We start from the raw sequence: 16,253 nt of genomic DNA on the forward strand, positions 1-16,253 counted from the left end.
TGCAGAGCTTATGTTGGTGTCATTCTTCAGCACTACTTTTTTAGTACAAACAAAACTTTAAAGAAAGACCTGTCAAAGCCAACTTGTAAAATCACACTACACAATGCTTGTAGCAAAGACAGTAATTTCATAGGAATCTGTAACAAAGTCTCTACGTGGCTAACACCAGTGCAACATAAGAACACTTTCAACATTAAAGTGTTGCTTACATGGAGTATGCACACAGCATCAAATTTCAAACCAGTTTCACATTATGTGGTTAAGCTTATGTGCAACAGATAAATCACAATAGGCAATAAATATTAAATTACTTACTACAAAAATTCAATACTTTAATAAGAAGAATCAGTATATTTTAAAATGTAGGAAAATACACACACCATAAGGAAATTCTTTGTCTATTTCTTTCTTTTGCCTTTCAGAATAACAATCATTTTCCAGAGAATAGTAATGCCACTCACAAATCTTATGTAGATTGTGGTATCAAACATCTGTCTTTCACTTCAAATTTCATTACATAGAAATGGCTTTGAATTTCTTTTCTATGCATGTGGGGACATGAGCACAAAAAATAAAACAACGAAGAGCAACAATATGACAACAATAACATAAGTGCACTTTTTTATACAAATAACAATGGAAGAGTTATGTAGTTACTGCAACTGAGATAAGGTTGTGCGACACTTGTAAAGAGACCAGTATGAGCAGATGCGTGAGAACACTGGTCCTAACAAAAGCAAACTATGGAATAAAAGGAAGGTTGCCAATTCTCACCAAGAGAACCAGTCGCTTGGACTAGGTGCCTTATCCCCACAGAACTGTCACAACCCTTATGATCTACTCCAGCTAAGTGCCAACAGTGTTAACTGTTGTAGAAAGGATTTACTAAGATTTCACCACATGTAGGTCAGCGCAGTGCCCTGGCTGTTTCTTTGGTATCATTTTGCAGGCTGCACTATAAATTCATAATTTAGAGACACACATAATCCATCATCAATGAATTCAGTTCTCCCAGCTTCTCCCTATGATCTCATATTCACAGTCAGTTAGCAATGTTTAGATTGCACACTGAGTACTATGCTGCACACTGATTGGAGAACTTCAAAACGAGGACTGAATGGCACTGCAGGAAAATTACACTTCCAAATCTGGCAATAAGACTGTCATGTTTGAGTGTGAACATATTAACGTAAATGCAGGCTATGTCAATGTGAAAGTTGAAAGATACGCTTTGTTAGCATACTGGCTCTTGGTTAGGCTACAGTTTACATTTGTAGGTGCTGAAGATCCAAAAAAATTCCAATGGACCTTCTTCAAGTTATTCCTATTGTATTAACATGTGGCCGTTGTTACTAAATACAGATTTTGTCCACAACCCCCCCCCCCCCCCTCCGCCACCATAATTTTGTTTAAAAAAAGATAAAAAACAGCTCACATGCTTAACATGAGTACTTAAAAGTCAGCATTAGGAATAACAAAAGTTTCGGTTTATTTTTATTTTTAAATAAAATTGCAAGCGAAGTCACGATAGGACAGTGTAATGATCCATCAGTGTCAATTTCAAATGACACGAGTAGGCCTACAAGATAATGTTTTTGTGCAGTCAGACTGTTTAGCAATAGGTGTGAGCACATTTACCTCATTTTCTTACTTCATGAACAATCTGTTAATAGCAAATGCATGATCATATGCACATGTACATTTGAAAATGACTCATGTTGAATTTGGCCAAAAGCACTGAATGAATTATCTTATTCAATTAGTATACAGGTTCACTTTGATGTATGAGCTTACAAGCATAAGAAAAATTGTAAATGTTACTGCACACTTTGATGATGCTTTCGAAACAAACAAAACACTTTTGATCCAAATAATGACGATGTGACTGCAAAAGATGTCACAATCAGACACTGTTCATAAAACACATATTTATTAAGTATGCAATGGACTGAAAATATTGTTACAACTAATATTCTTAAGCAACAGATAAACCCCAATTGAGTGGTACACTGTCATAATTTTCATACTGAGAGCTGCATTTAGCTTGGATCTTTTTTTACACTGTTTTCACGAACCACTTCTCAAAACTCACTCGAAATGCAGAGTGGGACTATGGGCTTAAATACATACTCTAGGATGTGTTACTTCACTTTTATCACATTACAGTATGTAGTTTTCTCTGTAACAAACCCATGGGTTTATATTAATTGCTTGCTCCAGGACATCTGTTTCAATAAGTGTTCCAAATGTCCCCTGAAAACTGATTAATGACAACCACAAAAAGCAATCACCATTCAGTCTGCAAATGTCAACATCTGATGATGATGCTTCAGTGCTCACTGGGCATTGCATATTCTCTGCCATTTAGTGATACCTCAATTTATGACTGCAATGATAAATGAATACAAGCTCTGCCTAGCCCCATGTAACTGGGCAAAGCAAACAGTATGTCTTGTTACTGAGAGACCAGTCCAAATACTAGTTATTAGTCTGTCAAAATTCCACAGCTTATAAATTCATACTGAAATAAGTGACCCCATCAATCAAATCTGATAAGAAACCACTGAATTGTGGAGTACATCCATTAGTAGCAGATCCTCCACTTATGGTAACTACCAAAAACTGACCGGTACCAAAGATTCAACTGTGCAAAGGACTGTGAACACCAGGGTAGTAACAACTAATAGTTTCACTTTCACACAAAAGGGGTTTTAAACATAGTACACTACTAAATAAACTTAACTTTTTGGCTGTTAAGTGGGGAACAAAACCACTGCAGTGTGAAAGGAATAATGCCAATCACATAGCGCAAGGAACAGGACATAAACATCAACATCGCAGCATTCTGAAATTCTAATGCAGTATTTCATTTCCACACAACATGAGGCGGACACATTATGTGCATGCAATGAAACTGAAGGTACACGCTGTAACAGTGTCATGCATCAATGGAGGGATAGTAATTTTCTTATAAATAGGAACTGGTGTAATTTGTCTTCTTCTTTTTTTGGAGAAAGAAGGAAGTCAGATATCATATATGGTAAAGACAGTTATATGAATGCTGAGATCAGATGTGTAAAACAATGTTTAATGATACTGATGGGTAAGTACACAAAAAAACTGGACACAGTGTTGTAATGAGCAACAATGAGTCAGAAAAATCAAGTCACATGGAGTATGAGGTACCAATCACGCAGAGATCTTATCATCCACAGCCACAGTTGACAGTCGGTGTTGTGGAAAAGTTGTCCCCGCCCTCATAGTATATGCTGCGCGCCCTCCGCTCGACCTGGTCTTGCTCGAGGCGTCGCCTTAAGAGCTCACGCAGGGAGCGTGGCAGAGTGTCTAGCTCTGGTTTGATTCGAGGATCGTCCACTAGTGAAAGTACAAAGTCTACACATAGCCTGGAAAATAAAAATTGTTGTCACTCTAAATTTATGCTCCTCGCACATTAGTCTTATGACTGCTTTAACTATTACTGGGCCACATTATTCATAGCCTAATCCTAAATGCTACATTTATGGTGTCAATGTACATACTGTGATGTGCACTTCAGAAGTACGTAGGTCTACTCGCAGGCCATTCGGTGCGGTTCTGTCGTCAATACGAGAACAAACAAATTCATCTGGCAATAAAACCTTATGGAATAGCACTTTTCTTCATATTGATCTTCGATTTTCTTCATATGTAAGTGGATTTCGATGTCAGTGCCCACACATCATTTTCATTAATCAGTATGATGCAATTGTCAAACAAAATTAAGAAGTTACCTTTGAATACTTGAAGCACAAGATATTTAATACTTTTGACGTCAGTAGCTGAGTGCGCAGCATACTAGTATTGTCATCGTAAAGTCACCATTTTGATTATCGCTAGGAGCAATTGTTGTTTACTGTATTTGATTTCTTTATTTATTACAAGAAAGAACTGACAAATAGCGAATCAAACTTTTTAATTAAAAATAATATCTTTTTAGCTTTAATTATTAATCACATGAAAATGAGTTTTTCACAATACATTAAAATTTGGTACAAAAAAGAGAACACATCAAGTAGAAAATTAACTACTTTTTTATTTATAGACACTGAATATACGTAACTTTTCTCATTTAACAATAAGGTGTTTCATATTTCTGTATCAAATGCTAATTTATTTTCATGCGACTGATAATAAAACTAAATCAAACAATGGAAAATCCAGGATGGAATGTAACAATATTAGGAAGGAAAGTTGCTACTCACCATATAGTGGAGATGCTGAGTCGTGATAGGCACAACAAAAAGATTCATACAATTATAGCTTTCAGCCATTAAGGCCTTTGTCAGCTGTGGTGGACACACACACATACACACACACGCACGCGCACGCACACACACTCACGCAAACGCAACTTGCACAAACGTCTGCAGTGCAGACGTGTGTGCAAGTTGCGTTTGCGCGCATACGTGTGTGTGTGTGTGTGTGTGTGTGTGTGTATGTGTGTGTGTCCACCACAGCTGACAAAGGCCTTAATGGCCGAAAGCTATAATTGTGTGAATCTTTTTGTTGTGCCTGTCCAACTCAGCATCTCCGCTATATGGTGAGTAGCAACTTTCCTTCCTAATATTGATAATAAAACTAAATAGATTTCTCTGAGTTTGAGAACTGCATCCTACTGCTTTAAGAAACTGACATCTTGTTGAGCATGAAGAAAATCAAAGACAGCTTGTCCTCAAGATCCTCCTGTGAGTACCAGAAAGGGGCAGTAGGCGACAGCTGATATCGTGTCAACACAATTAAGGTTACAAGTTTATAGTTTTGCAACAACAAATACATACAAATTATGTCTCAAGCACAGAAAAAGCACAGGAATTTAAAGAAATATGAATGCAATCAGAAGATTGGTCACAAACAGATATTCATTAACAATCTGAAAGTCGTAATTAGGTCAAGAGGGTGAAGACACAGGGCCTGAAACTTACGGACAGATTAAAGCTGACAAGAGGATATCCCCAGGACTGGTTATCTACCCTGAGGTGTAGATTAGGGGAGGTTGGGGTTTTAAAAACATTTTCATTGGGTTTTCATAAAATTTAGATATAAGGTACTTGGTAATTAATTGTCATTACATGCTTTAATTTCCTGTAATTCTGCTTCATAAATTTTATAAAGTAAGATTACTTCCCCACTTTATAAATCACATTTACTGTGGAACCAGTGGGCAAGAGGTAAAAAAGGTTGACTGATGCTGCTCTAGACTCAGTAGTTAGTGTCAAATCCCATCAAGTGATTTGAAATTTTTACTCTAAAATCTATATTGGAATGACTTTAACCATTAGTTTTAGCCAATTAATTGGTTCTCCTATATCTTTTTTTACTTCAGATCCTTTGCCACCTCACTTTAATCGCTGCATTAATTTTTTGTATTTGCTCTCATTTTTCCGTCTCATCAATCTACTTTCATCTGGTATCATTGTGCATTTCATTTTAATTATTTTGATTGATTTACCTATCATAATATTTAAATATATTACTCTGAGGAGGTGGCAGGGGAACACATACACTAAAGGATTTAAATTTTTGCAAGCTTTTAGAGCCAGTGGCTCCTTCTTCTGGCAGAAGGGTTGAAGGGGAGGTTTAGGGAAAGGGATACAGTTCAGAAAAGTAACCCAGAACCCCAGGTCAGGGGAAACTTACCAGATGGGATGAGAAGGAAAGTTATTTATATCTGCTGTTTCAAAAATGTATTTTTCATTACGAGATGTATGTTCATTTGAATGGTAGAGACCGTACAAATATTCAAAACATAAATTCTTGTTGCACTATGGAATAAATAACATAGAAGAAGATTTAAATAAAAGAAAGAATAAGAAATGAAACTAAATTCATTCAAAATAAAGAACAGAAATAATGAATGCGATAACATGGACAAAAATACAAAACAATAAAACATAAGAAATTTTTTCAAAGGTAATACACAAAAATAATAAAAATCACATCAATAAATATTCAAAAGAGAGCAAATAAAAAGTTAATATGATGATTAAAATGAAACAGTCCAGGATTATAAATAAAAATTACACTTAAACCAATTAATTTAATAAAATCAATGATCAAGGACATTTCAATAAAGGGTTAAAAGCATAAATTTCAGAACACCTAATGGGATTCAAACCCACAACATTAAGGACTCCACAACTGTACCTTAACCACTATCCCACCGCTCTGGATAACATTTCGTCGATTCCTCAGGCATTTCGTCGATTCCTCAGGAATGAGGGTCCATTTTGCTGAACAGCTACAGTGTTTGGTACCTGACACTGTAAGCTACCCCTCCATACACATAGTCCTTCCTTCTCATCCCGTCTGGTAAGTCTCCGCTGACCAGGAGTTCTGGGTGACTTTTCTGAACTGTACCCCTTTCCCTAAACCTCCCCTTCAACTCTTCTGCCAGAAGAAGGAGCCACTGGCTCCGAAAGCATGCAAAAATTTAAATCCTTTAGTGTATGTGTTCCCCTGCCACTGCTTGGGAGTAAATTTTTTATCTATCCATTTATATTATACCACTATATACATGGTTTCACAAAGTTTATTCCAACCTGGGACTTCCTCTTGAGAGTGCCAAATCTGAACTCGAACTCAGAGCCATGTGTTTTGTGGGCAATGCTCTTACAAGGATGGGATCTGTGTGTCCATCCTGATGCGCACATTTTATAAGCAACTTTAAAATTAGTTTTGGCGAAATTTTCCCCTCACTATTGGACTATCATCCTTTCTGACTACCTTTCCAATGTTCAACTTACAGCAGTGAATATGGCTCAGAGTAAAATAGTGTGCACCAGAGACGTCCACAGTGGCAGAAACTCTACAGAATAAATGCCAAGTGATGACCGTGTAATTATCTCAGGAACTGGTTTAGGTATAACAAATTGTTTCCATCCAAGTGGTCCCCACGAATGCTTTATCATTTTTGTGCATACCTAACCAACTGAGTGAGGAGCTAAATTCTGCAATGATTGCTCTCTTGTTAACTGGCATATTCTGGCAAAACTTTGCAGCATTCTTCATGATGTTGTGTCTCCCAGGGGTGTTAATCAACAAGGTATACAAGATCTTTATGGACTTAAGATATGAACTGGCAGATTAAAATTGTGCAAATGTTGCCAACCAGGTATTCTCCAGCCTGTAGCACAGTTTTAATGTAGCAGGACTGAAAGCTTCATTCTGTACACTCTTTTTTCCACTCACCACTCTCCCGATTGTGGGGTAGGGAAACATTAGCTTCTTATGATGTATTTGAGTAAATTTTGATAATAAGAGCCAGGCCAACAAACATATTACTTTCCTTTTGTGTTACACATGCACTGTATGCTGTCTACCCAACTATATTTACTTTTAGATAGCTGACACATTAAACTATTTCTTGATCTTTTGAAATGATACGTACAGCAAAGTCAGCTTACACACTGCTTTGACTAATGATCAGTGATACCTAAGATGATGTATTATTACCTGCGCAAAGACTTAGGTGTGAAGTTCAGAAGTATCAGCTCTTCCGCATGATCCTGAAAAAGAATAAAATAACATTTTGCAGTCAGAACTTTAAAACTGGTTCAGGCAACTATGAAAACATTTAAATGCACCATCCCTGCACTCATTGTTTCTATGGGCCATTTTATCCTCAGATTTGACTTACTAACACACTATGAGATATGTTAAAAAAAGTTCCGAATCTCTTGTTTTCCCACATAAACCAATGAAGTGTGGGAGAGTTGCTTCAGTGGAGACGCCATAGAAACTCAGGATAAAGGAGTCTTACAACTGCTTCAAAGATGCCCACCACATCAGTGGATAGCAAACTGCATTTGACAGATCCTCAACAAGCTGAAATGAGAATGTTGTTGTGGGGAATTCGGCTGTCTGGTACAAGTCTTTTTATTTGGTGTGTGTGTGTGTGTGTGTGTGTGTGTGTGTGTGTGTGAGAGAGAGAGAGAGAGAGAGAGAAAATCCCGAGTCGAGAAACTCCTCGACTCAGCCCAGGCACGGCAGGTCCGTAGTAACATCAAGGTCCATCACATTGAGTGCACACCACGATGTCAAATTGTCACAAAAGAATTCTACTCTGAGATCCTTTGTCACTCTTGCGATACTGTGCGGTGCAAACTACTGGATCAGTGAGCAGCAAAAACTCTGCAGTTCCACCACAAGAACACAACTTCCCATTCTGCACATCTGATTCAGAGTTTCATTGCCAAATACACCATTCCTGTGGGTAGTCAAACTCCCTAATTCCCCAATATGAAACTTCCTGGCAGATTAAAACTGTGTGCCCGACCGAGACACGAACTCGAGACCTTTGCCTTTCGCGGGCAAGTGCTCTACCATCTGAGCTACCAAAGCACGACTCACGCCCGGTCCTCACAGCTTTACTTCTGCCAGTATCTTGTCTCCTACCTTCCAAACTTTACAGAAGCTCTCTCCTCGCAGGAGAGCTTCTGAGCTAGCAAAGCACGACTCACGCCCGGTCCTCACAGCTTTACTTCTGCCAGTATCTCGTCTCCTACCTTCCAAACTTTACAGAAGTGAGGAGAGAGCTTCTGTAAAGTTTGGAAGGTAGGAGACGAGATACTGGCAGAAGTAAAGCTGTGAGGACCGGGCGTGAGTCGTGCTTCGGTAGCTCAGATGGTAGAGCACTTGCCTGCGAAAGGCAAAGGTCCCGAGTTCGAGTCTCGGTTGGGCACACAGTTTTAATCTGCCAGGAAGTTTCATATCAGCGCACACTCCGCTGTAGAGTGAAAATCTCATACTGGAAACATCCCCCAGGCTGTGGCTAAGCCATGTCTCCGCAATATCCTTTCTTTCAGGAGTGCTAGTTCTGCAAGGTTCGCAGGAGAGCTTCTGTAAAGTTTGGAAGGTAGGAGACGAAATACTGGCAGAAGTAAAGCTGTGAGGACCGGGCGTGAGTCACGCTTCGGTAGCTCAGATGGTAGAGCACTTGCCCGCGGAAGGCAAAGGTCCCGAGTTCGAGTCTCGGTCGGGCACACAGTTTTAATCTGCCAGGAAGTTTCATATCAGCACACACTCTGCTGTAGAGTGAAAATCTCATTCCCTAATTCCCTGACATGGCTCCACGTGAATTTTGGCTATTTCCTTAGCTGAAATTGCCTCTGAAAGGAATGCGATTGAAGTTTAATGAAGACATTGTGTGGAATGCTATGGCCAGGCTGATCATCAGTCCAAAAGATGGGTTCCAGAAATGTTTCCAACAACGGTAGGAAGGTTATGAGAAGTTTGAGAACTTACCAATGAAACTACTTATAAGAGGATTTGGGCTCTGCACCTCCAAATCTTTAATGTATTTCTGCCATCCAAAGGTTCAAAATTTTCTGTACACACTTCAATGTTCATCACTTGTTTGCATTACTCTTCCTTCTACAACTTCCACAAACTAATAATATTCAAAACTGAACCTTAATGGAAAATATTTGTGCATCCGTAGTCAAAGAGTTTGACATATTGTTGACACTGAAGTCATTAAAGACAAATTCAGATTTAGTAGGTGAGGAAGAAAACTTCTATGTGCTGAAGTGCGTGGGTACCTGTCTCAAGGAATCCACACTGAAACTGCAAGAAATCTAGAGTAGAATGTTTGGACAGGAACTGGAGCTCTGCTCCTCCCAAATACACGCCCACTGCCACAACTGCTGTGCCATCTTGCTCGGTGCCAACTCTCTATGGATTATGGCAGGAGAAAGAGGTAGCTACTGGCACTTTTGTCAGTATTAAATACATGCTCAATGTCATACTCCCATGTCTCTGAACAACTCTGTAGAAGATAATGCAAACTCCCAATTATCTGGGTGTGGATAATACAGTTTGCAAATTACGTGTTCATAGTTCACCGAAAGCAATATTATAGACACGGAAGAGGACGTACGAGGGTGTACCAAAAAGTAATGCCTCTGAATTTTTTATTCTATTCTCAATATTAACTGAGGTATTACATGTCAGGCATATTACTAGGTCAACTTCACCACTTACCTGACCCAAGTTGCAACGCTCTGCCGCTAGAGGGCTACAAATTTCAGCATGTAACATGGCAGGGTGTAGCATTAACTATGCTTCTGCGTGAGAAAAGGCCTGCTGTGATCAAGTTTCTAACTGCTGACACATGAAGCATCTTATCCTTCAGAATGACAATGTAAGATCACACACAAGAGCTGTGTCATCTGCAATCCGACACCTCAGGTTCACTGACATCGATCATCCTCCATACAGTCCCATGTTGGTTCTATCCAATTTTCATCTGCAACAACTTCTTCGAGCACCTCACTTTTGATGATGATGAAACAGTGCAAACACACGTGACATGGCTCCATCAATGATTTCAAACATTCTAGAGTGACAATATCAACAGACTGATCTCTCATTGAGAGAAATGTGTTCGTCGACAGGGTGACTATGTTGAGAAATAAATATGTAGACATGAAAAATTAAGATGTAGAACGTTAATAACATTTGTTTCACTTAAAAAGCTTTGGCAGTTTTCATACAAAAAGTTCAGAGGAATTACTTATTATCTGCACAACCTCATAAATGAAAATGAGGTGGGAGATACGATACAGTAAAAGGAATCTGGAAGTGTACTGTAAGACATTAGTCGAAACAAGGCCCCTACAGTAGACAACAACCTTGGGAGAACCAGTCATAACAAAACTATTCCACCTCTTGTGTAAGTTACATGAAGTAGGCAAAATACCCTCATATTCATGAAGAAAACAATTATTCCTATTTTCTATTTCACCTCTTGTGTAAGTTATATGAGGTACGCAAAATACTCTCATATACACAAAGAAAATAATTATTCCAATTCCACAGAAGGCAAGAGCTGACGTGTGAATATTACCAACTACTGTGAACTAGTAGTTGAATAAGTCACACTTGCAAAATACTGACACACTACCTACAGAAGATTGGGAAAATGTCTAGAAGTCAACCATGGGGAAGAACAGTTTGGGCTTCTGGGGAAATGTAGAAACCTGTGAGGCAATACTGACGCTACAGCTGATCTTGAACAAGGGTTTATGGCACTTGTAGTCTTAGAGAAAGATTTTGACAATGGTGACTGGAATACTCTCCCTCAAATTTTGAAATTAGCAGGGATTTAATACAGGGAACAGGAGGTTATTTACAACTTGTAGGGGTTGATGGACATTAAAGAGGGAGTGAGACAGGGCTGTAACTTATCACCAATGATATTCAATCTGCTTAATGAGCATGATGTGAAGGTAACTAGGAGAAATCTGGACAGGGAATTGAAGTTCAGAGAGAAGAAGCAGAAACTTTGCTGTTTGTGATGACATTACAATTGTGTCAGAGACAGCTACAGACTCAAAAGTACAGTTTAATGGAATGGACAATGTCTTGAATTAGATTAGGAAATGATACACTGTACATAATAGACAGGTTTTGCTATTTGGACAGGAAAAAACTCATGATGATTTAAGGAGATAGTATATAAAATACAAACTGGCAATAAGAAGAAAAGCATTTTTGAAAAAGAGGAATTTGTTAACATCTAATACAAATTTAAAAGTTATGTAGTCATTTTTGGAGGTATTTATCTGGAGTATAGCCTTGTACAGAAGTGAAACATGGATGACCATTACAAAGACTCTCCTACGTCTCCCAAATTTACAAATATCACTGCAATTTAACTGAAAAAATTTGTGGGAGTGATTATCTTGATGGGGCAAATAAGAAAGATTATCTGAAGCACTATTGGTCATCAGATCCTCTAACAGTCACACCGAGTTTTGGCAAGCTAATGAGCAGAAATCGATTTGAGCAGATCTGGAAATTGTGGCATTTCAATGACAATTACTTAGAGAGGGGTCAGGAAAAAATACTCTACAAAAGTGAACATGTGCCTATTAATGAAGTGATGATACCATGGAGAGGGCACCTTCGTTTCCGGACATAAAATCCTGGAAAACTTATCAGATATGGTTTGCTTGTCCGTATTGTTTTTCGAAAGTGTAAGTGGATGTATCTCCGATCTAGAAATATACACTGGGGAAGGAAAAAAGTTTCAAGACACTATTCTCTCTGTACTTTCACCTCTCCTTGACATGTGTAACTATATTCATAAAGACAATTATTATGACAGTATAATTATTGCCAAAACGCTTCTAGAAAGGAAAACAAGAATTTGTGGTACAATATGAACCATTTTGTGAAGTACCATTACATAAAGGTTTGTGTTTACAGAGGTATCACACCCATCAAGGATATTACAACATTATACAAACATGTCTGCCAAGTTTAATCAGCATCAGACACCAGTAAGTGCAGCTACATTCAAATAATGGAGGCAGGCTCATTTCTCACACGTCTTACGAAAATCACTAGGAACTGCAACAATAACTGCGGCACGGCAGCATGTATGCATGCGTTAAGTTAGTAACACAGCTACTTTGGCATAGAATAAAGTCAACAGTGAAAGGCTTACATATATTTATGGCAAGTCTGTTAAAGTCATTTAACATTTTTGTCAAAAACTGTTCGTCCAGTTGCTATTCCCGCAGTGTTCATTTCTTGAAAACATAATATTTATTTCAATGTATAATAACAATAATAAAACATAGTTTAGAATAACATTTGGTCTAAAATATTTTCCCAACACATCTGATCTCGCCCTATTAGTATGAAGCTTTATTCATCTAAATAAATAAGCTACATTCACACCCAATACAACAGGATATGGCATTAGTGACATGTTGCTGCTGCTGTGGTCAGCATGAAATATTTTTTGCATAGATATGAAAATTTTATGTTAATTTATTTTGTCTTATTTTTGTGACAGAATACGATGTGGGTACATAAACTGTGATCTAGACAGTTTCTTTCATAGAACTTTACTGAGGGGGAACATGTTTGTTGGGAATTGTGGAAGAATTTGTACTGTCGAGCTCCAGAAAGGTGGTGTAAAATTTTGCAAGAGTACACAAACTGGGAATTGAATAGGTAGTTGGTTGGTTGGTTGGTTTAAAAGAGGGGATGGGGGTGGGGGTGGGGGTGGGGAGGGGGGGCGGGTGGGACCAAACTGCTAGATCATTGGTCCCTCGTTCCGATTAGAATAATTCCACAAGGGTGGGAGTAAAATAATCGAGACATACAAAAAACAGCTGGAAGAAAGGAGAACACCACAAGAATGACAGAAGGTCAAAAAACATGTAGAAGACATCGAAACAAGAGAGCAGATTACCATGGCTGGCTGACCATGAGAATAAAAAGGAGAACCCAGCCACTCTGCAACACATTAAAACCTCCACCCTAAAAGAACTAGGGTGGAGAACACAGAGGGACAAAGGACATGCACTAAAACTTAAATCAAATGATAAAACCCAAATCGTAAAACTAAAGCTGCTGTTGAGGCATTGTCACCCAACACCGAAGGTAGGGTGCTGGGAAAGTTAACAGTCCACTGTAGAGCGGCTAAAAGTGGGCAGTCCAGCAAGAGGTGGACGACATTCATTTGTCAGCCACAGCGACACCGAGGTGGGTCCTCGCGACTGAGGAGGTAACCATGCATTAGCTACGTATGGCTAATGCGGAGCCGGCGGAGGACAACTGATTCCCTGCGAGAGGAGCACATGGAAGACTTCCACAAATTCATAGTCTCCTTAATGACACACAGTTTATTGTGTGTACTGTTATGCCATTCTGTCTCCCAAAGCCAAAAAACCCTGAGGTGTACGACAGAACGCAGGTCAGTTTTGGAGATGCTCATCTCCAGAAGCGGTTTGTGCGTATCCTGTTTGGCCAGCCTGTCAGCAAGTCCATTGCCTGGTATTCTGACAAGTCCTGGGGTCCACACAAAAACCACTGAACGATGAGACCATTCCAGGGTATAGATGGACTCCTGAATGGACGCTACCAAAGGACGGCAAGAGTAGCACTGGTTGATAGCTTGTAGGCTGCTCAAGGAGTCAGTACACATGAGAAATGACTTGCCAGGGCATGAGCGGATGTGCTCAAAAGCATGAGATATGGCTGTCAGCTCTGCAGTGAAAACACTGCAGCCATCTGGCAAAGAGTGCTGTTCAACATATCCTCCATGAACATACGCAAAGCCTACGTGACCATCAGCCATCAAGCCGCTGGTGTAAACCACTTCATGGCCTCGGTACTTGTCGAGAATCTAGAGGAAGTGACAGCGGAGAGCCGCAGGGTTAATGGAGTCCTTAGGGCCACGCGAAGGTCCAGAAGAATCTGCGGCCTAGGTGTTTACTGTGGAGGTGTACGTGAACAGACTTCAAGGAGAGGTGGTAATGGGAGGGACTCGGGACTGCCGATGCAGGAGATGAACCACCGCGGTTGGGAAAAGGAGATGTTAATTCGGATGTGCAGGAGAACTATGAACATGTCGAGCAGTTGTGCGTGCCTAACCTTCAATGGAGGGAATCCGGCCTGCACCAGGACACTGGTCACCGGACTCATTCTAAAAGCTCCCGTCGCTAGGCGAACGCCACAGTGGTGCACTGGGTCAAGTATACGCAACGCTGAGGGTGCCGCCGAACCGTAAACCAGACTCCCATTGTCGAGGCGGGATTGAACTCGGGCTCTGTAGGACTGCAGCAGTGTAGAGCGAGCTGCACCCCAGTTAGTGTTGCTCAGGCAGTGGAAGGCATTTAGATGCTGCTAGCACTTCCGCTTAAGCTGACGAAGGTGAGGTAGCAAAGTCAATCGGGTGTCGAAAACCAATCCTAAGAATCGATATGTCTCCACTACAGTGAGTGGATCGTCAGGAAGGTAAAGTTCTGGTTCAGGATGAACGGTGCGACGCTGACAGAAATGCATGTCATATGACTTAGTGGCTGAAAACTGAAAGCCGTGGGGTAGAGCCCATGATTGCGCCTTGAGAATGGCTCCCTGTAGGCACTGCTCGGCAACACCAGTACTAGAGGAGCAGTATGAAATGCAGAAGTCATCTGCATACAGAGAAGATGAGACCGACAGCCCTACAGCTGTTGCTAGACCGTTAACAGCCACTAAAAATAGAGACACTCAATACGGAGTCCTGTGGAATGCCATTCTCCTGAATACGAGGGGAATTACGGGAGGCACTGACTTGGACATAGAAAGTACAGAGTGACAGGAAGTTTCGGATAAAAAGTGGGGGCAGGTTCCGGAAACCCCACTCATACAATGTGGCAAGGATATGATGTTGCCAGGTCGTGTTGTATGCTTTATGTAAGTAAAAAAAAATGACAACCAGATGTTGGCATCTGGAAAAAGCTGTTCGGATGGCAGTCTCGAGGGACACATTATCAGTGGTAGAGCGACCCTGGCGGAAGCCGCCCCGACATGGAGTCAGTAGGTCACGTGACTCCAGGACCTAACCCAACCTTCGATACACCATACGTTCCAGCAGCTTACAAAGAAAGTTGGTGAGGCTGATGGTCCAGTAGCTATCCACCTCAAATCCGGTGCTCTCCCACCATTGTGATGGAAAGGCGCCATCGCACCAGGTCCAGTTGAAGATGACGAGGAGATGTCACTTGAAGTCAGACAAGAGATGTTTAATCATCTGACTACGGATCCAATCCAGCCCAGGAGCTGTGTCAGGGCAATGTGCAAGGACGCTGTGAAGCTTCAACTTTGTAAATGGGGCATTATAGTGTTCACTGTGGCGTGTAGTGAACGAGAGGACTTTTCTTTCCATCCGCCATTTGAGGGTGTGAAAGGCTGGGGGATAGTTCTCTAACACAGAGGCTCGAGCATAGTGCTCAGCAAAGTGCTTGGCAATCGCATTTGCATCAGTAGATAACACACCACTGATGTTAATGCCAGGGGCACCTGCTGAGGTCTGGTACTCAAAATGACGTTTGATCTTCGTCCAGACTTAGGAAGGTGACGTATGACACCCAATGGTCGACAGTACCTCTCCCAACATTCCTGTTTCCGTCGTTTTATAAGCTGGCGAATGTGGGCACAGAGCTGTTTAGAGGCTATTAGGTGCTCTAGAGAAGGGTGCCGCTTACGTCGCTGTAGAGCTCGCCAGCTCTTTTTAATTGCCTCAGCGATTTCCGGCGACCATCGAGGGACTGTCTTTTACCGGGGGCACCCTAAAGAATGAGAGCTCGCACGTTCCACTGCAGAAATGGTCATTGTAGTGACCTGCTCAACGACAACATCAATGGCACAATGTGGGGGAGATTCAATGGTGACAGCAGAGGTGAAGGCTACCCAGTCTGCCTTAGTCCATCTGG

At 40.6% G+C, this 16,253-nt stretch overlaps 1 protein-coding gene across 3 annotated transcripts in view; it reads right to left on the bottom strand.

Annotated features, from left to right (window-relative positions):
* Positions 1–3,067: 3,067 nt before the first annotated feature.
* Positions 3,068–16,253, bottom strand: part of LOC126210494 (kelch domain-containing protein 2-like) — a 124,945-nt gene continuing 111,759 nt past the window's right edge. For all 3 annotated transcript variants that reach the window (XM_049939729.1, XM_049939728.1, XM_049939727.1), the window contains 2 exons: positions 7,492–7,544; positions 3,068–3,404 (listed from right to left, as the gene is read on the bottom strand). In XM_049939729.1, coding sequence (XP_049795686.1) covers positions 3,206–3,404; positions 7,492–7,544 — 252 coding nt within the window. In that variant the 3' untranslated portion in view covers positions 3,068–3,205. The remainder of the gene's footprint in view (positions 3,405–7,491; positions 7,545–16,253) is intronic.

This window comes from Schistocerca nitens, chromosome 10 (genome assembly GCF_023898315.1).
Source record: "Schistocerca nitens isolate TAMUIC-IGC-003100 chromosome 10, iqSchNite1.1, whole genome shotgun sequence".
NCBI lineage: Eukaryota > Metazoa > Arthropoda > Insecta > Orthoptera > Acrididae > Schistocerca > Schistocerca nitens.